General features: G+C 42.8%; 3 protein-coding genes across 4 annotated transcripts; all 3 read left to right on the top strand.

Annotated features, from left to right (window-relative positions):
* Positions 1–230: 230 nt before the first annotated feature.
* On the top strand, positions 231–11,169 carry cp110 (centriolar coiled-coil protein 110). Its single transcript, XM_070977490.1, has 10 exons — positions 231–957; positions 1,376–1,501; positions 1,746–4,380; positions 4,702–4,829; positions 7,657–7,758; positions 8,245–8,361; positions 8,476–8,577; positions 8,745–8,861; positions 9,502–9,584; positions 9,918–11,169. The coding sequence occupies exons 1-10, from the start codon at positions 829–831 to the stop codon at positions 10,075–10,077; spliced, it is 3,699 nt and encodes a 1,232-aa protein (XP_070833591.1). The 5' UTR covers positions 231–828; the 3' UTR covers positions 10,078–11,169.
* A 100-nt stretch (positions 11,170–11,269) lies between these two features.
* On the top strand, positions 11,270–16,447 carry sirt7 (sirtuin 7). Its single transcript, XM_070980117.1, has 10 exons — positions 11,270–11,457; positions 11,593–11,730; positions 11,967–12,071; positions 12,148–12,218; positions 12,321–12,393; positions 12,489–12,587; positions 13,280–13,516; positions 13,818–13,898; positions 13,990–14,096; positions 14,571–16,447. Exons 1-10 carry the CDS (start codon positions 11,338–11,340, stop codon positions 14,773–14,775), a joined length of 1,236 nt encoding a protein of 411 aa, XP_070836218.1. The 5' UTR covers positions 11,270–11,337; the 3' UTR covers positions 14,776–16,447.
* Positions 16,448–17,257: 810 nt separating this feature from the next.
* On the top strand, positions 17,258–25,806 carry pcyt2 (phosphate cytidylyltransferase 2, ethanolamine). 2 transcript variants are annotated; one of them, XM_070989438.1, is made up of 13 exons: positions 17,258–17,315; positions 17,414–17,554; positions 20,291–20,379; positions 21,196–21,357; positions 21,496–21,647; positions 21,985–22,026; positions 22,189–22,327; positions 22,434–22,516; positions 22,831–22,908; positions 23,403–23,468; positions 23,927–23,992; positions 24,786–24,874; positions 25,001–25,806. In XM_070989438.1, the coding sequence occupies exons 2-13, from the start codon at positions 17,430–17,432 to the stop codon at positions 25,116–25,118; spliced, it is 1,209 nt and encodes a 402-aa protein (XP_070845539.1). In that variant the 5' UTR covers positions 17,258–17,315; positions 17,414–17,429; the 3' UTR covers positions 25,119–25,806. The 2 variants fall into 2 exon arrangements, with proteins under 2 accessions (XP_070845539.1, XP_070845531.1); XM_070989430.1 differs by having other exon boundaries at positions 17,273–17,554.
* Positions 25,807–27,625: the final 1,819 nt, after the last annotated feature.

Raw genomic sequence — 27,625 nt, 5'->3', positions numbered from 1 at the left:
TTTAAAAGACCATGGAACATACATTTTTCCAGTTGCATATCACTAGTTATTTTACATTCAATTTGTGGGGTGCCAATGGGCCAAAATTCAAGACTGCACAATTTGCACTATACATTTTTATTTTCTCCATCATTTAAGGCTACACATCTGTCTACTGGTCTGTTTAGCCAGTCGAGTCTGTAGGTGGCAGCATCCAGTTGTCCACAGCTCCATTCGTCTCGAGCAGCTTCGCATGCTGTGAAAACATGGAGCGCCGTCACTGTTTCATCGATGTTAATACAAGCGACGCAGTCACATCGTTGACAAATAGAACGCGGGATTATTCGTTTAGTTAATGTGGTGTTATTCTTTGCGCACTGAAGTTATGAGTTGTGTTTTAAATGGTTACATGTGTTGTTTACGTTGGTAAATCCGTGTTCATGCTGTAAATCCACTCCGGGTTTTGACAGCGTTTCCAACTGTCACTGTCGATGCGGGAGGAGAGGCGGGTAAAATGTAAACACTCATCTGTGCTGATGGAACCGCTTTGTTTGGTAGCTTTCTACACTTTATTGTGTTACTGTTTTATCAGACGTAGCTAGCACTGCAGAGCTGCTCTACTTTTCTCCACTCATGTGTCTTTTATTAAGCATTATTAGCTTTACCGGCAGTTCGTTATTAACCGCTAACCATACCAGCGACGGCTAGCCGGTTGCTAGCTAGCTAGCTAGTAAGCTAGGGTTAGCTCAGCTCATCAGCTAGCATATCACCCAGATAACGTTAACATATCAACGTTAGTTAGCCCGCAGACTACCAGACGTCCTTCCTACCATATCCTGATGCAACTTGATGGAGGACTACGACAAGTTTGTGCAGCATCGTCTCTCCCTTTTGAGGAAAAGTGAGGAGGAACACCACAAACCTTCACCTGCATCCTCTCTCATCCTCTTCTATGGACGACCCATCCTTCCTCCCCTGGTATGAGCTCAGTTTGATAATATTTCTGTTAAAATCCTCATTATCGAGGGTTTTTAACCTTAGCTAACAGCAGATGCCATAAACACTACTGTAGACTGTACCGCTTTGCTGTCTCTTTTTTGTGTGATTACATTGGACTGTGCAGTCATGGTGGAGCTGCTAGTTTTTGTGGAAAAGTGTTGGAACAGTTAGTTTATCGGCAGAAGTATTAACAGCTTATATTATTGATGTGGATGTGGAGGTAGAGGTTGCCAAACAAAGAAAGTCACACATTCTTCCCCTACTCAGGGAATGGACATTTTATAGTCCAGTCAAGTAATGGGTTACTCAGAAAAAATGGATGATGAAAATAATCATTAGGGCCTGTTCTGTTGTTCATCATACATGACATCCTGTGTCTGCTTTGTGGTGATAACAGCTCTCAGGGGAGCAGAGGGAGGACATGCAGCGCCACAGAGATGCAGCGCAGAAAGCTGCTGTCCACAGAAAGATGAAGGGTGACCCAAGAATGGCCTTCGTGCAAACTATCCTACACAGTGTTCAGGTGATATCCTCTTGGCGATGCTAATATGTTCCTGTATTTGTATTTGTATTTCTGCATTACTGCAGTTATGCTTAAGAGTAACTTCTCTACTAACATATACTAGTTCTTTTGAATGAATAGTCATTGTCAGACATTATTTTCTTTCATGTGATGTTTTCTCATGCCCCACTTGGTTTTGATCAAATGAGGAAACTTTTTCCATGATCTCTTCATATTTGTTATAATTTCCTCATGTGTTTTGCAGCTGAGGAAGACGCCAACACTGGAGGAGTTGCTTCAAGAATCTGAGATTACCACAAAATCTTCATATTCCCACAACGCCAGTGGTGAATCAGTGTCGCAGAGCAATTTTTCCATAGGATCAAAAGATAGGCTCTTGCTCTCACCACCACCTGAAAGGAAACAGAAGGATGGTGTTTCTCTTCCTCTCCTGACATCAACCACACAGAGTGCCTTTTTCGCCTCTAACTTGACACCTCAGCAAAGTTACCAGGAAGGATGCCTCATTGATCAACATTGCAACCAACAGGGGTCACAGCCAAGTTTCCTTAATAGTGTGAGTCACCAGTCAGTATCCTCAGGTTACGTGACCTATGAGAATGTTGAAAACACCACCAATATCTCTGGGAGTGTTGATGCTGGGAGAGAGAGCCATGGCATTGGCTCCCACGAAGGAGCTTATAATACAGGTGGCTTTTTCCTTCACAGCACCTCAAACACAATCGCAAAGATGCCAGACATTATCAGCCACCCTCCCATAGATGGAGAGGAATTGGAGAGGAGTGGACTGGAATCATCCTTTAGGAATGACTTTATAGTAGAGGAAGACGTCTGTTGCTCTTCACTCCAGGAGGGCTCTATCATATGTGACCACTTACCAGTAATGAAATCTGAAAACAGTCACTTGGACAGGGCAGAGTGTGAAGGTAACCTTCCCGTTACTACAGTAGTTGACCTTGACATAGATCACAGTTTGGACAGAACTGAAGGGCCAGTCTCTTCATCAGAAAACAGTCACATTTCAGGCACTCCAGAGTCCCCACAGATATTGGGCACCCGTTGCTGTCCAACAGCAGAGCTGCATATTCAGCACTACCCCACAGAAACAGAACCAGCAGGCATCCATATAGATGAAGCAGAGCCATCTAAGGAGCCTTATCGCCTGAGCCTCCAGGCCCTGCTGAAGAAATCTCAGGAGTATCGGCGGCGCCAGCGGATGCTTAGGAACCAAGCCAAAAACACTAAAATCCAGGAGAGGACCCAAGAACAGCGAAGAGAAAGGGCGGAGGAGCACAGCCTCTCTGATAAGGAGAATAACGAGTTCCCTTACAAGGGCACTGTGACTGCAGAGGGGAAGAAAACTAAAGAGAGGAGAGGCACTTTAATCCCGTCTGTGGAAACGTCTCCAAAGAAATCCTGGGAAAAAGAGAAGATGATTGAGAGTGATTTTTTTGGGAAAAAGGCAAACTTTAAATCTGAAAACACACATTTAACAGGACATGGGAATAGTAAGGAAATGACTAATGTTGAGGAAGAAGCTACTTTGAAAAATAATAAGCTGAACATTTCACAAGAGGTCATAACAGAGCCGAAACAAATCAGCGCCTTTCCCCAGCAGCAAGACACGTCGAGTGAAACCTTGCCTGCTCAGGAACCTTTTTACTTGACCAACTGTCTCACAGGTTTTCATCAAGGCGAAGGTAAATGTTACACTATCCCTGCCCCTAAATTCTGTAGGAGTCCTGTTCACTGCAAAAGCAAAGGCAGTCTGCAAGATGAAGAAGCTGCTGATGGGGCCAAGACCTCAAAGAGGACAGGTTTGGTCAATACAGGTTTAAATGAAGACCATAAGGTTGAAGAAGTTAACCTGCAACATCAAAACGCTCACACAGCAGTTCCTTCTGTGAATGTCATGGTTCAAGGTGATGTAACAAGCGTTTCAGCCAAGAGTTCACAGCACATAGATCAGCTTGAGTCCAACCTGTCCGGTCTCAAAGTACTGATATCAGATCTGGAGTCCACACTGGCAGAAAACTTGGGGAATCACAGCCAAACTGAGAGCAACACGCAAAGTGAGTTCAGTTTGGAAGATGTCAAGCACTCTGACGAGATTAAAAATGAACAACATATGCAGCTTCATCAAAGTGACTGTGACTATGGGGAGGATGATGAGGATCGCAGTGATGCAGAGCAAGACCAAAAGTACAAAGAGTGGCCGAGAAGACAATCATTCGACAATTTCAAGAACATGGATGAAGATACAAGACCTGAACCACACATCGGTCCTCTCATAGTGCATGGGAAAGAAACTGAGGCAGTTGACTTAACTGAACTCAGGTCAGTCAAACCTTTAGCCACGGAGAGAGCAGAGGAAAAGGGGACATGTAATGAAGGACTTCCAAGCAGTTATGGACAGCATGGCGGCTGTAGAAAGCAGCAGCCCCCAGCTAAATGTATCTTCTCGTTAGCACAGCAGCTGCGAATTCCCGACATATTCAGAAATGTTCCATCTGAAACCACAGCTCCACATAACGTCTCAGTGCTTTCAGATACCAGTAGCTGTCCAGTGGAAAGGAGGGATGAGACAGCTGTAGAGGGTCATGACTTTACCCACCTGCCATCGCTCAACCAGTCATATGATGTGGACGCACCGTCTGGTCTGTGGTTCCTCGAAGGGTCAGGGGTCAGTTTGGGCTCCAAAGGTCATCTTGTTCAGGAGAAACATCTGACCCCAGAGAGTGGGGGTGAAGGTCAGGGCGGGGTATCCAAGGTCAAACGGAGACTGCTCATGCACGTGATGGAGGAGACACGGGAAAGGAGAACAGATGCCAGCAGAGGAGCAAGATCAGCAGTCAGACCCAACTCCAGCACTCCCAGAGGTGAGACCAGGCAGACAGAGGGACAGCAATGCCAGATATGAGCCAATCAAATGAAAATATAAGTAGATGAATAGGAAATGAATTGAATCAGACTTTGTATTACCAAATAAAATATATAATATTGGGATTGGATTTGGATTGGGAACCAAAACCTGATCGGGTGTGCTGTTGAAAGAGAACCCAGTACGCTCCGTGCCCTCCCAGACACGTGGTTGTAAACCTCATAGCAGGACCTTTACTGTATGACTCCAGATTTTGTCTTGCCAACAGTTCTCATTCATACATTTTGTGACCACGTATTGTCAAATTTACTGGTTTTAGCTGCAGTGCGGCAATATGAAGGCCATGGCAGTCAAAAAGACAAGCAGGAACAGCTGAAAGAGACCCATGCTGCTCAGGTCAGAGCCCTGCAAGAGGAGCAAAGGAGGCAACAGGAAGAACTGCTGCAGGTGAGACAATGGGGATAAGTGATTGGTATTTTTGGGTGAATAATTAGATTTATAAGACACATCTGAAAGTAAAGAAAATGTTACGATTGAAATATGTGAAGCCAGGTGCCAATTGCTGCTCTTCCTGTGATAATACAAATGTAATTCTATCCTCTTCAGGCTATGTGCAAATCAGTCTTGTACATTTTGTACTGTACCCAGAACAGCTCATAAGACAGTGTTGCAGAAGGACATTTGAATATGACACATAACTGGTTCACATAAAGCATGTCGCCCCCTTCTCTTTTGTCACAAGGCCAACGTGCAGCAAGAAAAACAGGCTTTGTTAATGGTATTTTATCTCTGTATATAGATACTTCTTTCTATTACAGAACCGTTCAACTATTTTATATATGTGGTTTCACTTTTGATTGCATTGTCATTTTTGACTTTTAAAGAATGTGTCCATTTGATATTTTAGATTTTTTTATACCGTCCTCAGGTAACATAAAAAAAACAAATCCACTGACTTTACTAACAAAGCCTCATATTGCTTCTATAGCTGATATACTCTGGCCTGTGAACTGTGTCTAAAAGCTAGTCAATCCCATATACACACTGTCTTCCTACCAAAAATACTTACAAGCACACTAAATTGGCTGAAAATCAGGGTGCAAAAATCAGTAGATCTTGAAAAGTCTGAAAAAAAATGCCCAAAGGCCTTAGAGAGTATTAAGTCTGAAATTTCATCTGCTCTTGAATAGTTTTTCTTGCTTGTTGTTGACAGTGACATGAGTTAAAGGTTTTGGTGCGACATTGGATTGTGCCAGCCAAGTAGTTAAATTACTTTTAATTCATCCATTAATTTTCTCCTGCTTATCTGGGTCCAGGTATTGTCATATACAACTCATAAGTACTAACAAAATGATATATGATGATATATATGATATACATGTCAATAAATTCCTAGCTTATAAATAATTGTAGGCCTTACTGTCCTTAGAGGTTTTCTGTCATTCTTTGACAGGTGTGACCATGAAAATGGTATTAAATTGCATTCTGTTTGGTGTTAAGCTCACTTAAATTTAATTTGATCAATACAACAGCACTGCAGAAGCCCTGCAAATAGTCCCCAATGGAGGCACTATTTATTCCTGTTTGAGCCACGTTTGCTAAAACTAGGGTGCCGAGCTGTTTTAGGAAGTTATTAGGCCTTTGTTATTAACAAAGTCTCCAGCTGTGGAGGCTGCGTGGAGAGAGATGACAGTAAATAAGGGAGGGAGAGATACAACAAGGTCCCCAGCCACAGTTGATCTTGGGAGGTTGCGGTTCATGGTCTTAATCCCTGTAAAAATACAGTGGAGCCCCATGGGATTTGTTGACAGTAAGGCAAAGATAAAACACCAATAGCTATACCCTTTAAATCCTCTCTTTACTTATCATGCAATAGTGTCCCTTTCCTTGAGCCTCCAAACAACAATAAGTAAAACTACTGGACATTTACCAGACATTTTTATATATTGATATGCTCCTAACAGTAATATTGATATTTACTCCATTCATTCGGTCCACTTCTTACATTAAATTGCATTACATGTCGCTCTGCAGACTGTGCAAGTCCTGTACCATAACCGTAATTCACTCCTTTGGCTCCACCCAAAGTCACCTGTGGGAAATTAAGAGGAATATTTCCATCTTTTTAAATAGGTTTTGAGACTTTCTAAGCAATTCACAAAGCCTTGATAGTATAACATTGACCCTTAATGCTCTTTTGAAACTAGAAACAGCCCTTTGAAAGGCTCTGGCTCTGTTCCACGTGTGCACACATACACACACATGTTGTCGCCCTACCTGTTAAGAGTGTGCTTCAGGAGACCGGGGTCGTGGGCAGACTACAGACATCTGCTCATTACAAGAGACCTTCAGACTCTCCCCAGTAAAAAAACACACAGGGATTCTACCATAAATGTTTCATTACATCCCTAAGAGGCGGGCTGGCATGGTCGCCTGTTTCTGCGTGCGTGCATGTGTGCATGTGCACACACATACACTCTCACTCACACACACAGACACACACATGCAAGACTTCAAGGACGCCTGCTGTTCTCTGGCAAGCAGTTCCTGTTTCTTCAGCTTGTGTCTGTATTTGTTCTTGGCCGGTGTCCTTGCCCTATTAATCACAGTCTCTGTTTAATTTATGTATCCTTAACAACAATATAATTAACATAAGCTGTTTAATAAGAAAGACTCCTTTTCGACTCCCCTCTGTCTTTCCATCATTTGTGATGTGATGAGAGAGCGAGTTGGCTGGACTATGGTAGAGGGAGGAGGGAACCGAGGGGATTGACACAGAAAAGGAAAGGATAATTTGTTTAATTCATGAGCGTCTGTGGTTAAGTGCCAGATCGTCCCACCGAGTGCCACCACTAATGGTCCCTTCTCCTCCCCTTTTTTCCCTTCTCCACGCATCCCTCTCTTTGTTTTGTTTCATACCTCCTCCAACGTCGTTTTTACTCTCTGGTCGTATTAATTTTCTCCGTCTCGCCTGTCTCATCATCCCCGTCATCCCTCTCCTCGCCCTATGCTCCCTCTCTTCATCTCATCCCTCTTGCCTCTGTGCCCCATCTCTCCCCTCCTGTCTCATCCTCTCTACCCTCAATTAATTTCTTCCTCCTGCTTCATTTGCTGTCCTTTCCAATTCAATATTTTCCAACCTTGCCTGCTCCCAAATGCACGCATGCGTGCCCACACACACACACACACACACACACGCACTTCTCGTCCTATTCCTTCCCTCCACCCTCATGTCTCCTTTTCTTGTCTCTCTCTCTGTCTGTCTCTCTGTCAGGCGTTGGCAGTGCGTTACCGTCTCCTCCAGAGCGTGTCCTTCCCTTGCTCCATGTCAAGCTCACGTTTTGGGGACACGTTGACCTTTTCTACACCCTCTCAGGTATTACCGTCACATTTGTTCACTAACGTCAGTGACGCGAAAAGCTTGTCCTGCTTCTCCTTGTAGCCACAAGATTTTTCTTCATCACCAGTTAGCTGACACTCAGGTGAAACAGATACTTCCCCCTTGATGTCTTAATCCGTATCCCTGTCATCTGTTATTGCTCTCTAACGTGTGTGAGTACAGCAGCTCAGCTTCAGTTAGGCTACAGTTGTTGAACAAACACGTCCCTTTAATGCAACAGCTTTGGAATCAACAAGTGAATGACAGCACATCATCTGCTTATTATTCCTTTTTATAATGATGAGCTGTGAGTCCACTTTCATTGATGCGCTAAACAGATGCCAACCAAAAGACCTTGAGAATCTGCGTGGGAAATTAATGGGTTGTCATTGATGGAATTAGCATTCTCCTCTCTCTTCCCCTCTGGCCCTCATTATTCACCCCTCTCATCACTCGTTCCCCCCGCGTCCTCCTCTTCCTCAGCCTTTCAGCATACTGTCAGAGCGCTACCGCCCCCTGCTGTTAGCAGCTGTCAAAGGTTTTTTGACTCGCAGGCTGCTGAAGACTGAGAAAGTGGCGCAGCTGGTGCGCACCATCAGGGTGAGTAGAAATCGCACTGTTACGTCTGTCTCAAGCAGCACTTTGCCTTATTTTCAAAAACTGTTTGTATACACTGCGTGTGTGTCTGTGTGTGTGTGTGTTTTGGGCGTGCAGGACACACAGCAGTTCCTGCGGGCCCTCCAGCAGCAGAGCCCTGGCAGAGGAGAGCGCTGTAGCAGACAGGACCTTTTGTTGCAAGAGAGAGTCACTCTGCAGGTATTGAAGCAAACACGTGTCATAAACATCTGTTAACCTCTCTCCTCGTCTCTTCTACGGTGCCAACTGAGCATTTATTCCCTCCATTAGCAGTTACCACAACAGATACTGTGATTACACACATTCATTCAAGCCATCGTCTGCTCTGTAACTGTTTCATCCTCCAGCTGCGCGCAGCACGTTACGAGGTCAGCGACATATTCTTCAGCCTGTCAGCCAGAGAGAGGATGCAGCTGATCAGCTGGGATAGAGAGCTGGCCCAGGAGAGAGAGCTCAGACGACGGGTAACCTTTCCAGAAGCTCTGTGCGAGCTGAAAAAAATCATATACGCTGGAGAAGTGTTGGTTTCTCACTGTAGATAGTGAAGCAAATACAAATAATGCCAACAAAGACACTAACAGAATTATACAGTATGTAAGGAAAGCTCTGTAATGGTTTGGTTAGAGCTGAATATTACATTAAAACATTTGCATCACAGTCAGGTAACACAACTCAGAAACTCCAATATCTAATGACAGCTGTTCTGATCCCGTCATAATTATTCAAATTCCAAATACCATTATGCTTTTAGTGCTGTCCAGACCTCTCAGGGTACCAACATCTCACACTGCTTCATGATGAGTGTGGTGGGTAATAACATTGCTTTATTTTTCCTGTGCAGTTGAATTAACTTCTGAAAGTGGGCAGAGAGGACTGAAATATTGATTTTGTCCTGGACATTTCCTTTCTATTAACACATGATACACATGTTGTGAGTACTACAGGAGACTAAGAGGGTGGTGCAAAGACTAATGTGCTCTGTGCATATGTTTGTTTCTTTGTGTGTGTGTGTGTGTGTGTGTGTGTGTGTGTGTGTGTGTGTGTGTGTGTGTGTGTGTGTGTGTGTGTGTGTGTGTGTGTGTGTGTGTGTGTGTGTTTGTTCAGAGTGGACTCACAGGCCGACCCAGAGGAAAGAGTTCTCTGTCAGCTGCAACAAAGAAATCGCTGGAGAGAAAGAGAGGAATGATGTGAGCTTTCAGTGGTCCTGCTGTCTTTAGGGCTCTGTGTAGCTGCACTGCTCTTGTGTTGTACGTGCATTTGGACACATTAATCATCAGTACAGTCACAATACAGGATGAATCCCTGCACATCAGCGCGAAGCTCAAAACAGGGCCTCAGATCTGATGACGACCCAGATCCCAAAGTCGCAATGCAGCATGAACCCAATGTGAAAACACAACTTTTATTAGTGGCTTTTTCCTTATATAGTTTTTTAATGCAATTAAAATTCTAGATAAACCCCCTAACACACACACATATTCACAAGCCTATGGCTGAAACCTGTCTTCTCTTTCCTCCAGGATCCAGAAAAAGGCGGCAGGAAGGCACAGGGGAGTTGTGACGGTGGCTGGACACATCACTGGACTCTCTGCCAAGCAGCTGCAGGAACCCAAACGAGGACAGTTCGGAGCAAATCCTCAGAGGGTCCCCAAGAGCACTTACTCCTCTAGACCCCGATGACACTCTCTTAATTGGCCCCAGTGAGGACTCCTAATAAGGCCTCTAGCGATTACATGAATATTGTATGACTAATCATTTGAGAGTTTCCGAATCCAGATTTGACACAAAGTGATGCCTCTTGCTGATGAATCCATCATTGTGTTTCACGTCTAGTGTGCTGTGACATTTTTACACTCTACAACCAGGGTGGAATTTACGGTTCCACTCTCAGTCAGTCAGAGTAGTTTGTCATTGAATGGATGCTTAGGAGGGACTGAAACACCACTGCAGCTGCTCTGTCAGTAACAGAAAGTCTGCTGCCAGTATTCAGTGTACTAATGTTGCAGATGCTAGTGGGAAAAAATGTTAGCAAAAACACTTCGATGTCCTTTAGCTGAACTTTTAAATCTCTGTGCACTGTACCTCAAAGACATTTGGATGACTCACAGCTGACATTATGACATAGACCTATGGCAGGAAAAGCTCAGTTATAAAGAATAACACTAATGAAGGCTTCATTCCATTTGGATTTTGCAGAAAGCCGGTGGTTCCCAACCTGGTAGATCCAATGTTGTTTCAAGATGGATCTTGGTAGTGAGATGATCGGCGCAGGAAAGCAACAAAGATACAAACAGCATATGAAGATTTTACCTCCTCTTCCCTCTAAAAACTACTCATATAAATCTGTGTGTAGGCAAAAAATGTCTCCTGTGAAAAGGGCTCGTTGACCAGGTAATAACACTGGGTGACAGTGTTTTTCCAGTTGCCTGAGGTTAACTCTACATTGTGGGATGGACATTTAATTATTCAGTTTCTTCAAAGTTATGTGCCTAATTCATTGCCACCAGAAACAGGCCATCTTCAGATGTATTAGCACATTTTGAATTCTGTTAGTATTGTAGGACAGCGTGCTCGCTCCAGTTGCATATTGTAGTGTTACTGTACTGCTAACACTTGAATAGTGTGTAATTCCCCAGTGTTGCCTTAAATATTTTTCTTAGCGTATTGGGGGTCACATGTCAGCCAAAACACATGTTAACTTAACAATATTGACTTTGCTTTATGTATTATTTATTTGTATGTGGTTGGTTAATAAATGTTTCTTAACGCTTGAAATTTGTTGTGAAGTTTTTGAAAGCTGGGACTTGATAAAAGGCATTTACAGACCCCCCCGCAGCAGGGGGCGCTGCTGGCCGTTTGCGCTCGTGCGTACACAGGCAATTTCCGCCCCGGCTGTTCGCTGGTGTGTGAGCAGTGTTTTAAATAGCTGCTGCTCAGCTGATGGCAGAAAACAGGATGGCAGAGGAGGCAGATAATGGTCTGTCTTCACGGGCGGAGAGGAAGGCGTTGGAAAAGGCGAAAATACTACAACGAGAAAGCGAGAGGAAGATTTTCAGACAGGTAAAATAAGGCGACAGCACACGTGGAGCCTGTTTCTCCCGCTAGCTGGATGTTTCAAGCTAGCTGGCTAAAGTAGCAGTAGTGTTTCTAAGCAGGTGTATCTGACCAGGTTTTCTCTCCTCCTGTGAACTGAAGGTTGGACGAGTTTTGAAGAAACCGGAGGCTGAGCGGTCAGAGGAGGAGGCCGCTGTGTTACTGCTGCACAGAGAAACTGTGGAGGAGCTCTGCAAGAGACAAGTCCGCAGAAATGTGATTAAGAGGAAGCAGGAGGAGGTGAGACTGTCAGGCCCAGTAATTGTTAGCTATTACACTAACTGGTTAGGTGAGATTTCAGCTGCAGTGGGTCATAATAAGATGGTATAAGAGCCAAGACAGTTTTCGGTTGACAAAAATGACAAAGGAGTAATAATAACGATACCACAATGAAGAACCTTATGTAGTCAAAAGTAAGTCACTAATTCATGCAGTCACACACATTAAACTTCTTATGTTTCCTGTACTGCCTGCAGGTGTTTGATGATGCTGATGAGCTGAGAAGTAAAGTCAGGCAGCTCGCTGTGGCAGTCAAACAAGCAAAACACCTGGTGGTTTACACCGGAGCCGGTATCAGCACGGTATGTCAATGTTTGCATATTGTCTTCCTTTTTCCTTTCCAAACTGCCGCTGGACTGATGATGTGTTCCCTTTCAGGCAGCCTCCATTCCAGACTACAGGGGCCCTAACGGGGTATGGACACAGCTGCAGAAGGGACGCACGGTCAGGTGAGATGTGTAGTCTTTCATCTCTCGTGATATTAGCTGCATTTGCTTTTCTCATCAGTTAAACTCCAACTGCTGTTATCCTTCTTGTTTCTTTACAAACAGCTCATCTGACCTGAGTAAAGCTGAGCCGACCCTCACGCACATGTGCATTAGGATGCTACATAAGGAAGAGTTGGTAAGTGAGAATGGAAAAATAATTTCGACTGATACAGATGTTCCACTAGTATTTATGCATGCATGCTCTCTGTGTGTGTTTGTGTGTCCATACAGGTAAAGCATGTTGTTTCTCAGAACTGTGACGGACTTCACTTGCGTAGTGGTCTACCCAGACATGCCCTGTCTGAGCTCCATGGAAACATGTTTATTGAGGTGAGACACACAAAGAATACAATCTAGTCCAGGGCTCTCATTTATAAGCAGTGCGTGGGATCCATACTAAAAGTTTACGTGCGCGCAAAAGCTGAAAATAGCATGCACAAAAAAAGAAATCTGACTTAAGAAACCGTGCTCACGCACTCCCACAGGCAATGTTCCCTTTATAAATGACAGTCCACCTGGAAATGTGTGCTCATGGAACAGCCTCATATCCCACTCTCCGCATTCAACCGTAAATGGCCAATGCAAAGCACCGCATGAATGCTGATGCACAGAAATAAGCCTGCTGATCTATGGTACAGTTTGGTGAATCATGGCAACATTTAAGAGGAAGGACAGGGAAAAGCAATTTCTCTGACACAGAAACTGGAGTGCTTATGGGTGAGGTGGAGGTCAGAAATATTGTTTGGTGGCCACAGCAGCAGAGTCAAAAACAAAAGAAAATGCAGGGAGTGACACCACGTTTCTGCTGTGGTTTCTGTGTGATTAGCTCACACCTCCTCACACGTATTGTCTTATTTAAAACAAAAAGGGAGAAAAAGAGAAGAATCCAAGCGAAAGAACTGATCAGGATTTCCCTACATACAGATACTCATACAGAGACTGTTTTTTGATTGTGCACCGTTGTGGGAAACTGTTCCCCAAAGAAACTTACTCTCACATGCTGTTTTTTATCCTTTACCCAGGTGTGTACATCCTGTTCCCCGGTCAGAGAGTACGTGCGTTTATTTGACGTGACGGAGCGGACCTCGCTGCACCGGCATGGGACAGGCCGCAGGTGCAGCCACTGTGGCGGCGAACTCAGGGATACCATCGTGCACTTCGGGGAGCGTGGGACCCTGGAGCAACCGCTCAACTGGAAAGGAGCTGCAGAGGCTGCCATGATGGCAGATGTTATTCTCTGCTTGGGCTCCAGTCTGAAGGTGGGTTTTGTGAACGAGAGTCGTGTGGTTCACTAACATAGATTATGATGTTTGACAATGTTGAGTTTTTTCTAAACATCTACATGGACTGCTCACAGAACTGATTCAGTCATATTATGTTGACATGCTCCAGATCAGGTGACACATTAGTCAAGACTCAGCTTTCCTTATTGTAATAAAGTCTAAATACTGTGTAGAACATAGTTAATTAAACAGTTATAGGTTTTATATGATTTGTATTTGATGTATTTTTCTTGTTGCATCTTCACTGTCATGGGCTGTCTTCTCCTCTCTCTTCTAGGTGCTGAAGAAATATGCTTGTCTCTGGTCCATGAACAGACCAGCAAGCAAAAGGCCCAAGCTCTACATTGTGAACCTCCAGGTACACTTAGTTTTGACATTTTAGGTCAATAAGATTCATATAATGTTCTGGCTGCTTGACAGCTGATTACGTGGCTGTGCTTTTGTTCCAGTGGACACCAAAAGATGATATGGCCGTGCTGAAAATTCATGGCAAGTGTGATGATGTCATGAGCCTCCTCATGGAGGAGCTGAACATTCAGATTCCTGTGTATGACAGGTAAGGAATGAATGAAAAATGCCATTTTAACCATTTTACGCCACAGCCCTGGTCACAGTGTGCACCAATTTAACAATATATACCAAAAAATAAGAATTTCTTTGTATTCATATATCAAACTCCAACCATATTTTCCTCCTGTAAAAAACACAGGAGTTCAAATTGAACGTTATGCCCTGCCGGCGTATCCTGTTTGACTCAGAAATACATCACAATACACAAGCTAGATGCTCTTGAAATGCCCTTTTGTCTGGACTTTAAAGGGTCTGATACTCATACTGATACTCAGACAATACTTGGGTTATGGAATATCCTAAATTATAGAAATGGCTATCTACATTGGGAATATCCTGACTATGCTCTTTCTCACACACACACACACACACACACACACACACACACACACACACACACACACACACAGAGTCCAGTTTTTTGACTCCAAGCTCAGTGTCCTTCATTCTGTCTCATCAGGGCGAAGGACCCCATCTTCAGTCTAGCCACACCTCTGCAGCCAGAGGAGGTGGACAGCCACACTCGTGAGGTCTTATCACCCTCTCATGGGCAGGAGGACTGCTTACCTGAGCCTCGGGAGCAGGCAGAAGAAGCCACAGCTGTGCAGGGCGGCTGGTTTGGTCGAGGCTATGGAAAAGGAAGGAAGAAGAAAAAAGCTGCATAATCAAGGAAATCTTATTAGCATGTACGATGGGTGGGTCAATCCCAGTCCCAGAGTTGGACTTTCAATTTTATGGTGCTGTTCCTCATTGGTATTCAGTCAGATGCTCTGTGTGCGTGTGCGTGTGTGTGTGTGTGTGTGTGTGTGTGTGGTGGGGGGGTTAAGTGTGAGTGGTTTCCATTTGAAAATGGCTCTTTGCATCATGATATTATTGTATACAATATACACTTTTTAATAACAGCAAGATCTAAAAGTAGCTTTGGTTACGCTACTTTTATGGCAGCTAAGCTAGCTGTAGAGCTAAATATTAGCCCAGTACAGCCAGCAGAGCCAGCATAGCCTGCAAGACGAAGGAAGAAAACTTATACAGTTATTGTCAGTATCTCAAACACCCTGTAGGCTTTAAAAGTGAAAAAACATTTTCTTGTTGACACTCGACAAATGCTGTCAGCTGTATCATCAATCCATCCATTTTCTATACCGCCTATCCCTTTCGGGGTTCAGCTGTATCAGTCACAGTGAATCTGAGGGTTGGCAAGTTTCGATGAAAAGGCATCAAAAGGCCCAATGAAAGTTTTGAAATCAGTCGTGCTGCTTTATCAGTTTCTCTGCTGGCCCTCTGGCTGCTCAGTGTAACACAAGCACTGGTACTTTGACAGCATAAAGCCTACAGGTGGTGAATAATCCTCAGACCTAAGATTTTTGGTGGCCATCACTTTCACCTCTGTTAAACGTGTATTTTTTGTCAAGATGGTATTTGGTGCAGTAAGTAATGTGCGACATGCCACTGTTTTGAGTATTACCTAGATGGGCATGGAAATGCTGAAATGCTGGTATCTAAAGTACTGTGTAGTACATGCTCATTTGATGTGGTATCTTTCAGTGGATCCCAGGTGACTTGGTGTTTAGAAGTGGCAAATGCCAGCAGCAGCATGCCAATGGCCACTTTTCAGTTTCTGTGCAGCCTCAGCTTTTACTGAGAAGAGATTTAAATAGAGGTCAAACGTTTTCTACAAGTCTTGCTGAGAGTAAATTTTATTTTTGTAGTCTTTTACAGACATTTAAAAACATGCATTGTTGAATGTACTTTTTTTAAACATACAGTAGCTTTGTTGTGTTGTTTATTTTAAAGGTATTTTTGTTTGACTTAAATTATTTCCTGAACTCACAGTCATCCTCCACTCTGCTCTCACTTACCCTCAGGTTTGCAGGCTATGTAGTACAGCTACTACTATACCATAGTTTACTGAAGTTGCTGAGTTTGCCTATGTTTACATTTTTTATTTCAACTTTCCTGCAGAATATGCAGAAACTGCTGTCACTACTTTGTCAACAACAGAGTAAGAAGGAAAGGTGATTTTTTTTTTTTGCTTAGATTTTGATTAGTTGTTAATGTCAAGTACTGTAACTTACTGTTTACTTAAATGATTGGAAACAAACAACAACAACCAAATATGTGTCTTTATTAATTTGTCTCAGGAAGATGCAGCGTTATTAATAATCTCATCTTGTACCCTATAGTGTTAGAAGGTTTAAAAGACCACGCTAACCATGATCAACTAATGTTCAGCATTCCTAAAAGTCAAGACTCCTTGGTTTTTCACTGTATTTTGTAAAAAAAAAAAAAAAAAAAAAAAAGGCTCAATGTGATACAGTAAAGTGTTCCTCATTTGAAGTTTTGTGCCTTGATAATCTGCATTTTCAAAATACTGGTCCTTGCTTTAACTGGTGAATTAATGTTAGGAATGGTTGTACCTAGATTTGTATTTTTTATTTTTTTTATTTTTTTTTAATTTGTACCAAGTGTTTGATTTATTCAAGAAAGAATATATTTCTGTGATATACACTAGGTAAGTATAGAACATAAAACACTTAGTCTGTCTAGGATTATTGAAGCATATGACAGCCTATTTAAATACCGTACGTGTGTTCAGGAATTCTGCTATTTGACTTGTTTTACTGCAGCTCGCTCCCCAGGACTTCATAGAGTGACATAAAAATAATTGAGCTGCATCAGTGATGGAAGAAGTAATTGAAGTAAAATTGTAGCAGTACCATGATATACAAAACAGTCCATTACCAGGTGACGTGCTGCATTTCATTGTTTGCGTTTCATCATCCAGGACAGAAATAGTTTGTCAAAAACTTAGTTGCAAAAAAAGATTCTTCTTGAGTAAAAATAAAAATAGTCAAAAGTACTCATGCAGCACAGTGGACATTGTCAGAGTTCTAATATACTGTATGTTTCTTCAGCATATCTTGTAAAACAATCATACGAGATATTGACCTGCAAAGTAACTTGGAGGAGTAAAAAGACTCAAACCCTCCGGAATGTAGAGGAGTACAAGTGTAGAGCAGCAGGAAACAGAAATACTCAACAAATAACTGTAAAGTGCACATTCGTACATTCCACTGTCAGTTTGTTTATAGGTTGTATTCTATCACGTGACCGGGCTGATTATGCAATCATCACGTCAGCGTGAGAGGATTCATCCGATATGACGTAGTCTTGGAGGCGTTGGCTGGTGTAACTGTCTGTTCTGGTAAACCTGAGACGTCCTATAAAATAATCTTTTAGCGAAACCGGATTCGGCCAAGTCATATAGTTTTAGCTGTTGTTTTTATTTGTGTTGCCACACAGAAATTTGCCTATCGAAATGATCAAAAACGGTCACCACGCCAGCAGCGACCAGCGGGATGAAGCCGGGTGCAGTATGCCGGGTGGTTCAGTGTGCAGCCCGGAGAAAAGGAAGCGCGTTGTTCGGTTGTGGTGTGACGGCTGGTGAGTTTCTGTGTCTTAAGCCACTGGCTTAATGTCGATTCTGATTTATACACTGTCTTCATAGTTCGTTATCTTATGCGCGGTCATTATGTACTTACTTATTAACCTAAGCTAAGACCAATGGTGGATTTAGCATGCTAATGCTAGCTAACCTAGCTACTCGTATTAGCAGTTAGTAACTTAGTAACAGGGGTTACAGTTCCATCTTCCATAAAAATGACCAAGGTTAGTTCTCATACAAACACTAGTCTCTTTTTTTTATTCACGTTAGGAGCCCAGATGAAACAACTGAATGATTTTAAAGTAACAGTTATTAATGATAATGTTTTTTTTTTTTAACTGATGAGCCTTAGTTCCTTATTTGTTCTCATTAAGAGAACAAATTACATAAAGGTCTTCTAGTGCACTGGTTGCAGTCATATACTTATTACCAGTTTTTATGGCATGGATGAGGGACAAGGTTTTCGTTCAGACAGTCTCACTGCCAAATAGTAAGGCTGTGGAGATGAATGATATTGTGAAATGTGTGTGAAACTATGAACTGAAAGTGAACACCTGTGAAGCAATGCTGCCTACACAGATGTCGGAGATGTGACTTAAATTTCCTTCAGCTGGCCTGGAGGAGGAATGGTTAGGCTGCTTTTATAAGCATCTCGTGTGGAAATGGTGGAATCGTCCAAACCCTGTCTGCTGTCTGTGGACATAATCCCTCACTCTACACTTTTTCATGTGTGAAAGCCTGCTAATTCCTCCAAGGTTGCCTAAGGTAACAGTGTTTTTAGTTTGATGCCTGTTGGGTTGGGCAATGTTGGTAGGTAAAACTTATCTTAAGATCACTCAAGGACAGTCATTTACTCTATATGTCTGTCCGCGTGTGCATGGCACAGCCATATCTTGTCGTTGTTGCTGTTATTTTAACTTTGCTGTCACACCATTGTGCTACAAGGGAAAGACTAGACATGAAGACATGATTCAGCTGCAGATGAGGAGACAACTGGACCTCCTGGACTCACTTGCTGCACAAAGAGGCACTGATTGCTAGTTTGACATGGCCCATCTCATGGTAGTTATAAATAACTAACATAGTCGACATGATCAGTGTGATGCAAAAGCAGCATGTAGGTGAGGTAGACAGGGGTTCCCTCTTTTTGGGTGGTTAGAGGGGGATGTAGAAGGCGAAGTATATACTTAATGACAGATCAGATATTATAAGACAAGGGAGAGAATGAGGAGCAGATGGGGCAAAGGGCAAATATCAAACACAGTCAAGTATAAATGTCACAAACCCAAATAAATACCCAGCTGCCTGGACAAGTTATCAGGTTCAAGGGAGCCGTGGTGGTCTGTGATACAGTCAGAGGATCTCCAACCAGTGTACTTAGAAAAAATACTTAAGTGTCTATACTTAGTTAACTCTGCCAGGAGGCACTAGATTGTGTAATGCATTTCAGCGCTATAAGAGGTATTTTGTTAATAGATTTTGCCTCAATCTACTTACATTTTAGAGATTTAGAGCTGCAAAACATCAGGAAAATAATAATAATTTCTCTCTCAGATTTCTAAAACTATCATGAAAGTGTTACTCAGGACTGCTAAATCGTTAAAGGGCAAACTGATCTGAATATCAGTCACTCTGAAGAAGATGTATTTACAGCTGGGGGCATAGTGTCTAACTGATCCTGACCAGGCCAGGTGAGGGGGATTATTGTTAAGGGAATTCAGATTAGCAGCTTGCGGTAATGTCATTATAGACGGGAGGTCTGCTCACTGGAAGTACAACGACAAATGGGGTCTTTTATTAATGTGGTCTGATCTGTTGGAAACAAACTACAGATTCAGAAGTGTTAAAGTGAAACAGAGGCCTAAAGATCAGAGAAATGGAACTGGAAATAAAAAGTCAGTGGTTTGAATGCATGCATGAACTGGGGAAGTGAGTGGGTACTTTTTGGGGTATTTTTTTTAACTGAGGTGTCACTATCTGCAGTATGTGGTTGAACTGGACCATCCTGACACATGATTGTTTTGAGACCTTAGAAATGTGAAGCTGCAGGGTGCTGAACACAAGCACAGTCTCTTGAAAACCTGAATAAACTTCAGTGGAAATGGGCAACATCCTCATATTATAGGACTCAGAGATGAGACTGTTCTTGAATGTAACTAGAAATGCCATTATTATTTTCTTTTTTCTTGTGGTTGAATTGATTAAATTAAATATGTTGCAATAAGGGAGAACTCACATTTACTCCTGTTTTGAAAAGGCAAACCAATAGAAAACAGCAATTGCAGAAGTTACTAAATGGCAGAAAGCAAGTTAACACTGGCACATTGTACACACGGTCTCTCTGACCTTTCTCCCAGTAACCTTCAGCATTTTCACTCACCATGCTAAAAGGTCGACCAGTCTGTGTTTTGGGATATGAACTGTTTGATTTAAAGAACACGTTTTCTCGGCAGAGGCCACGCACTGTGCTCTTCTGTGCAAGGCTGCCATAAAAAGAGAATAGAGTTAAGGTAATGTTAAACAATAAAGCAAGTAGAAAGGGCCAGTCATATCTATCCTGCTAAGGCGGCTTTGAAAGACATTTAAAAGACAATAGATGTGCTCATTGTTAAAGCCTCCTCGTCTACTACTGTGCGTGTTTATATCTCTTTTTTCCAGTGTAAGCTTTTGTTTGAGTGCTTACAGTATCTGTTTTCCACGCTCATGACATTGCTGTCTCTGCTGTGTCTCCACAGCTATGACATGGTGCACTACGGTCACTCCAACCAGCTGCGGCAGGCCAAAGCCATGGGAGATTACCTCATAGTCGGAGTGCATACAGATGGTACGACTGCCACATACGTGAACACATCCCGCTATGGATGTTTCTGGTCAACTTTATTAGTCATTAGATCAGACATTAATCATTTGTTACAGTAGACAAAAACTGAGATATGTTCTGGAGAGCGATGAAGCCTTATACAAAGTCCTCTGCCAATGCAACGAGAATTTATTCAAGTATATTAAACGATAATATCAGACAATAAGACAAAGCAAACAAGAAGAGCAAGAGAAGGTAAAAGAAACATGAAAAGGAACTCACAATAACAAAATCAAAGAGAAGATAGAGAAATTAAATAGACAATTATTATGCCCCATCAATGGGGTTGTTACTGGTCCAGATAGAGGATCTGGTAGTTGTGTATATTGAGTATGACAGTAAGCTATACTAAATGACCTGCACAATTGTAGGGTAGCTGTGTGAGAACAAGTGACACAAAGTCAAAGGAGACCTGTTAGTGTGAGGACCACCACTTTCATTATCCATGACTTACTTTTACTTGTGACCTTATGTGGCCTGCCCATTTTTTTCAGTCTTCACAAACAATCACCAAACCAGATCACTTTCACTTTGTTGGACTGAAAGCTTATTCGTCAGCATGAAGTAAAACACATTGTTTCAACCTGCTATGTCATATATATTTTATTCATAATATAATTTGGAAGAATTAGCTTGTTACACAATAATAAGCCTATGCCATGGGAAAGTGTGTAATACTGTAACTGATCAGAAGAGTCTCCACTGTGCACTCTGTGCTTTTGGATCTATGTAAGTGATGTGCCAGAAGTAACAATAGATCACTTCTTGTTTCTGTCAAAGCGGAGATTTCCAAGCACAAGGGTCCTCCAGTCTTCACTCAGGAAGAACGCTACAAGATGGTGCGAGCTATCAAATGGGTGGATGAGATAGTAGAAGGAGCCCCTTACGTCACCACCCTGGAGACTCTGGACAAATACAACTGTGACTTCTGTGTGCACGGAGGTGAGCCGGTGGACGGCTGCTTTTTGAATTCTCTTTCTTGTTATGTGTTATTTCTGTGGGAGAGTCCTACTGATGCACATGATGTGAATAAGCCTCCAGATGTGATGGTGGACTTGTGCTATTGTTTATGTTTACCAGACGACATCACACTGACGGTAGATGGTAAAGACACATATGAAGAGGTGAAGCATGCAGGCCGCTACCGGGAATGTAAGCGCACACAGGGCGTCTCCACCACTGACCTGGTGGGACGAATGCTTCTGATGACCAAAGCCCATCACAGCAACATGGTGAGTAAAGCTGCGTTTATACTTGACACAAAGGGTTTACATCATCATTTTTGCTGAATGTACGATGTCGAGTTTCATCCAATGGGGACTTAAAGCAGTGATGTTGGAGGACTGGCTACAACGTCCGCTGGTCCTGATGTGTGGTCAGTTTTTTAATGATGATGCCTATCAGTGACCGTGGCAATGTGGATACGCATCATAGCCACATTGTAACCTCTTAACGAACAACTATAAAGTGTCTGTGTGCGTTTTGCCTCATTATACAGTGTATGAGCAATGGTTTGTTTGTTTGTTTTGGTGTTGATCTCATCCTTTTTTTCTCTAATAATTTCTGCAGGATAACCCAGATTACCAGCAGCATACAGACAACTTTGGCAAAGTAAGTAGTATGGTTTCTATTTTAGTCAAACCTCATCAGATTAATGAATCCTGATCATAAAGGGTATTTGTCAGCAGTGGAACATCTTTCCCAAAGTGGGATGCCACCTAGCCTTTATTACATTTTCCCAGTGAAATGCAGGTGTCTTTTGTTGTGTTCAAGGGTCCTAAAGGCCACAGTCCATGGACAGGAGTGTCTCAGTTCCTCCAGACGTCCCAGAAGATCATCCAGTTTGCCTCAGGAACGGAGCCTCAGCCCGGAGACACCATCATCTATGTGGCTGGGGCATTCGACCTCTTCCGTATCCCTATCATGCAGAAATAACCAAAACTGAGTTATGAACACTGGAAGAAATCATTTCTGTGGTGCATGCTGTTGTTGAGGCCTTGACCCCAAATTCCTTGCAGACATTGGCCATGTTGACTTCCTGGAGATGGTCTACAAGCAGGCGGAGAGGCCCTACATCATCGTGGGGCTGCACTTTGACCAGGTACACCTAACTACAGGCATACACACACATCTCAGCAAAAATTCACAAAAAGGTGAGAAATTCATCCGTCCCAGCTGTGTCAGCGGTTTTCAGGAGCAACATTTGGAACAAGTTAACACAAGAGCAGCTCAGACTGTTACGGTTAGACAAGAAAGAAGCTCCTATTATTAACTGTCTTCAGCCACATTGGTCACACTACTTTGAACCTTGCCATACTACTACTTTACGACTGTCCCTTTCGATTCATGTATGTCGGCCAAAAATCTAAAAGGTAAAAATGTAAAAGTACTAAATGATCTCTTCTTTTACAACAGGAAGTGAATCGCTACAAGGGGAAGAACTATCCAATCATGAACATCCATGAAAGAACACTGAGTGTCCTGGCATGTCGGGTGAGTTCACACGCGCACACACGCGCACACACGCGCACACACGCGCACCTCTAAATGTTCAGCACAGTGGGTGCTGCAGGCTGAACTTGGCTCTGCTCCCTCCATTCCTGCTGGTCAGCTATCAGTCTAGAACAATGAGTCTCTGTGCCCCCATCTGCACTGTGTGTGTTTGTGTTCAAGTTAAACCAATTTTTGAGAACATTACACAAACCAATCATGTTACACAACCCTAAAACCACTAAATCACTGTGGTCTGCCATCAGGTTTACTCAATGCCTGATGATGTGGCACAGAATTAGCCAGAATTTAAGCAGTGAACGGCAAAAAAACACCTTCACCTTTGAGCTGTCTTGTACCCAAACATGCTTGTCAGTTAAACATCAATATTTTGACATTCAAGTAAAATAAACTGAACTGAAAAGTTTGATGGATAGAAAATTCATTTATGACCATGAATCTGTTTTTTTTCTTACTCTCCTCTCCTCTCTCTGTAGTATGTGTCGGAGGTGGTGATTGGTGCACCGTATGCAGTGGGCAAAGACCTGTTGGATCATTTTAAGGTGAGTTAGCTTTGTATGACTTTACCTTTGGTCATGTTGTGCTTTTGTGTAAATTACAGCCAGTGAGTTGTGACTTTTATGGCACAATTGTGAACAGAAGTCCATCACTTTTTGCTTTTGACAGTGTAGGCAGAACAGTGGATCACTGTGTGGTTGCTTAATTTATTTTATGTAAGTTGTAAATGACAAAAAGGGCCCAATACTGAACCTTGTGGCGACCCCTTGTGGACAGAAGCCAGCAACTTGAACACATTCAGATCTGACAGGTACCCTGAGGAACGGTTAACAAATCGATATCACAGCCCTTTCCTTCAAATATTGTGATTCTCAGTTTGACAGTCCTTAGATTAATGAATAAAAAAGTGCTCCATGTTTATCTATTATGCTCATCAAGAATATCATTTATACCTGTGTACATGACAGGTGCTTTAACCAGGTGTGGTTGTGTAACTGTGCAGGTGGACCTGGTGTGTCATGGCAAGACGGAGGTGTTTCCAGACAAGGATGCATCAGACCCCTACGCTGTGAGTACAGAGTCCTCGTGTCATGCCTCTTGCCTCCGATCAAAGTGCAGCAGCACCTGCACGATTATGCTGCATTTATGTTACACGTGTTTATATTTGAGTTTAAGGTCAAAATTGGTGGTCAGCCGTTTAATTGGGCCAATCTTCTGGCATTTGGAGATAATTGCCATCATCAGATGTCTGGGCTCATGAGTCTGATTAAAACCGAACATGTCTGCAGGCACATCTATAGGCAGCCTTGTCAGGAAACTTAGACTTCAGTTCCGGGCTTTCAAAGCTAAAGACATTTAATTGGCCATTCTTAACATACACAATGTTTGCTGTCTGGAAAATTAGACTGAGTAAATGTGAATAACATTAGTTGGGAGTTGCAACAGTAGCAACGCTTCAAATAGCTAAACTAGCTTACAAGGTTTGAGAAACTGTTGTATGGACGTCCCCAGCTCCCACTCCTACACCCGACGAACCGGGGTTATGGTTTGTGGAAAACTTTTTTTTTTCTTTGACATCTGACCACGTATAAGTGGGATAACGGCTGAGGACTTAATGGACAAAGTGGAGGCCAGAGTGCATCAGATTGTGTGCATTATTGCTCCAATATAACTTTATAGAAGTATCCTGATTGGCCTCAGAGGGCCACCGTAGTGTTTAAATGTGAGTGTCTTATTGCCCCATGCTGGCCTTTTAACATTGCTGTAATTGGTTCAAGGGTGGACCTCATCATCCACTGTGGATGACAGGGGAGCCTTAGCCTTACGTTACACTGATGTAGCCATTTCTGTTCTGCCCTCAGGAGCCAAGGAAGAGGGGGATATTCAGGACCATCGACAGTGGCAACAATCTCACCACTGATGACATTGTCCAGAGGATCATTGAAAACAGGTCAGGGACATCCGTATTATCTTCGTCTGCGTTTCACTTCTCTCTGTGCACATTACTTTGACTCATTTTTTATAGTTTAATTTTTTTATATATCAAGTTTGTTCATGTCAACTTGCGTGTCCTCAGGCTGCAGTATGAAGCCAGGAACCAGAAGAAGGAGGCCAGGGAGGTAGCGGTGATTGAGGCGATGAAGAGGAGAGAGCAGCAGGACCAGAGTGAAGCTGCGGCCCAGGCTGCTCACTAGTGAGACCCCAGATCTGGTTCCTTGTCTGACTTACTCATCCTGGTACACACAGCTTTAAGAGGGTGGACTCATCTGATCCAGACCGATCCGTCCATGTTGTCCTAAACTGGGCCTGGCTGGGTGAAATCATCTGGGAGAGGGCCAGTCGGTCTCTATCAACTGGGTACTGAATCCTGCTTTGAATATTTGGTGAAGCAGTGTGTCATACACGCTGCTGGGTTAGCACCTCTCTGTCTTCATCTCCAGACTACTGCAGCCTAATGGGATTAGAATACATCTGCCTTGACAAGAACCCAAAGAATCCACACACGTAACATACTACGATTTCACCTGCAACGTCCCTTTAAACCCACACAGATATGTTTAACGTTATCTTCTCCCATGTATTGTTTTTGCCCCTGAAATCACTCACTATATGTTCCTGTATATGTGTAGAAGTGGGATGTTAAGTTTGTAGTAATTCATAACTTAACAAAATGTTAACGTCGTTGTCACTTATGTTTTTAGTTTTTAAACCATGTTAGTTTTTAATAATCATTGTTGGCAGTGACATCAGTAAACCTGAATTTGATCTGTTTTTTAACACTTTTAGAAATCTGAGATTGATTTTCATTTCTCTCATTGTGTTTTAATCCATCCATCCGAAAAACATTATTGCAATCTTAAATCATCTGTGAAGTAGACTCCTCAGTCTTTAACTGTGCATTTGGATCTGAATTTGCACCGTGTGTGTGTGTGTGTGTGTGTGTGTGTGTGTGTGTGTGTGTGTGTGTGTGTGTGTGTGTGTGTGTGTGTGTGTGTGTGTGTGTGTGTGTGTGTGTGTGTGTGTGTGTGTGTGTGTGTTGAACGAGGTTAGTGGGTGAGTGTTTGCACTGTAAATGACAGTAGTGCCTCATTCTCAGAGCTATACTGTAACTAATTTTAAGGGCTGTGAATTGTGTGAACAAGTACCAGTTTGTCTCTCCAGCTGTCAGTACAGTTGTCCGTCTGTCCTCTCCTCTGCTTTGGAGAAGTGTTTTAGATAACTGAATGTCCTCTTTCCTCTTTCCTCCTTCAACTGTCAAGCTGCTTCTGCAATCTTTTGCAGGTTGTGGAGGGTCACAGCCTGCTTTTCTTGTTGTTACATGGGCATACTACTTGGAGGTAAACTGTTGATCATGCGAGACAGTGTGTGTGTTTATAAAGTGTGTGTTGGTTGGAAGGTGGGATGGTGGCACGCTGAGAAATGAATACGTGTCTAAATATTAGATGCTGGGCATTTTCACAGCCTTTTAATCACTATTACTGCAATGTGTAAATTTCCCTTTTAATAAATAAATTGGTAATATGGAAAAGTGTCATCTGATGTGTGTTTTACAGCAGTAGCATGATGTGTGCAGCCTGATGACAGAGATCTTTGTTGGATCAGCACACGTTCACGGCTCACTGAGTCACTGAAATGAGGCCGCAGCCACTCAGAAAACTGCTAAATCCGAGCGGTCCTCTCTCATTCACACTGCTCTCAGATTGAAACAAAAACTGCAAACCGTCATTACAGCGTCATTACAAACACAAAGAGCCTTTAATCCGCCGACCCGGAGGAGCTGCTGCGGTGAGGATCCCGTCACTCAGCTGATGGACATTGCAGACCATAGACTTTGTCCTCTTCAGGACGCCTGGACAAACAGAAGATGTTAAGGTCTCATTCTCCACATACCTTTGGCTTAAGCAGTTCGCAGTAGTTTTACACTGCTGTGGTTTGTAGGGAATGAAAAGAGAAGAGAAACATTTAGGGGCCTCTCAAGGGCCCAGAAGAGACCCATTTGTAAACCACAGCAGTCGGTAGAAATGGCTGTGTTTTAAATGCTTTTGTTTGTTATATTGTCCAAATGTGGACAGTGGACATTCAGTGGTCCGAGAGAAATTAATTTTAATTGAATTTAAATACTGGTGAGGATTATTTTAGTGCAGTGGCTCCTAAACTGGGCATAGGAACCCCCAAGGAGTCACCAGAGGATTAAACAGATAAGAAAGAAAAAAATCCTTTCTCAAATTTGTATTATTATTTTCTTTTCTTGTGAAACACTGACAACAAAATCCTTCAAATGAGTCAAATCCCAGAAGAAATAAGCACTGGTTGAATCATGTCCACCACAGGCATTTGACTGGCTGATAAAGCCTCCTGTCAGGGCTGTGTGGGTGTGCGCAGACTGTACTGGCTTAATGGCCTTCTGTCTGTGTGTGTGTGACTTTTGTTGCAGGACAAGTTCAAACCTTACTCTCATTAGGATGTGGGCTTTGGTGACATCACACACTGTAACACACACTGTTCACAGTGTAACCTGAGCAGCTCCAATCATAACCTGTGTAGGTATGCAGGAGCCTTAATCTAAACGGCTGCACCGTTTAATAAATTAAGTAGAATCAAGTTACCTGTGCGTAATAGAGGAAATGTACTCAGTTACTTCGCACTCCTGCGTGGAAACACAGGCGGTATGTTTAGATTTCGGAGCACGCACAGGTGAAAT

Source organism: Chaetodon trifascialis, chromosome 2 (assembly GCF_039877785.1).
Source record: "Chaetodon trifascialis isolate fChaTrf1 chromosome 2, fChaTrf1.hap1, whole genome shotgun sequence".
In the NCBI taxonomy this organism is placed as follows: Eukaryota; Metazoa; Chordata; class Actinopteri; order Chaetodontiformes; family Chaetodontidae; genus Chaetodon; species Chaetodon trifascialis.
Note: the sequence above shows the minus strand (reverse complement) of the source record. Positions and strands in the feature narration are given on the sequence as shown.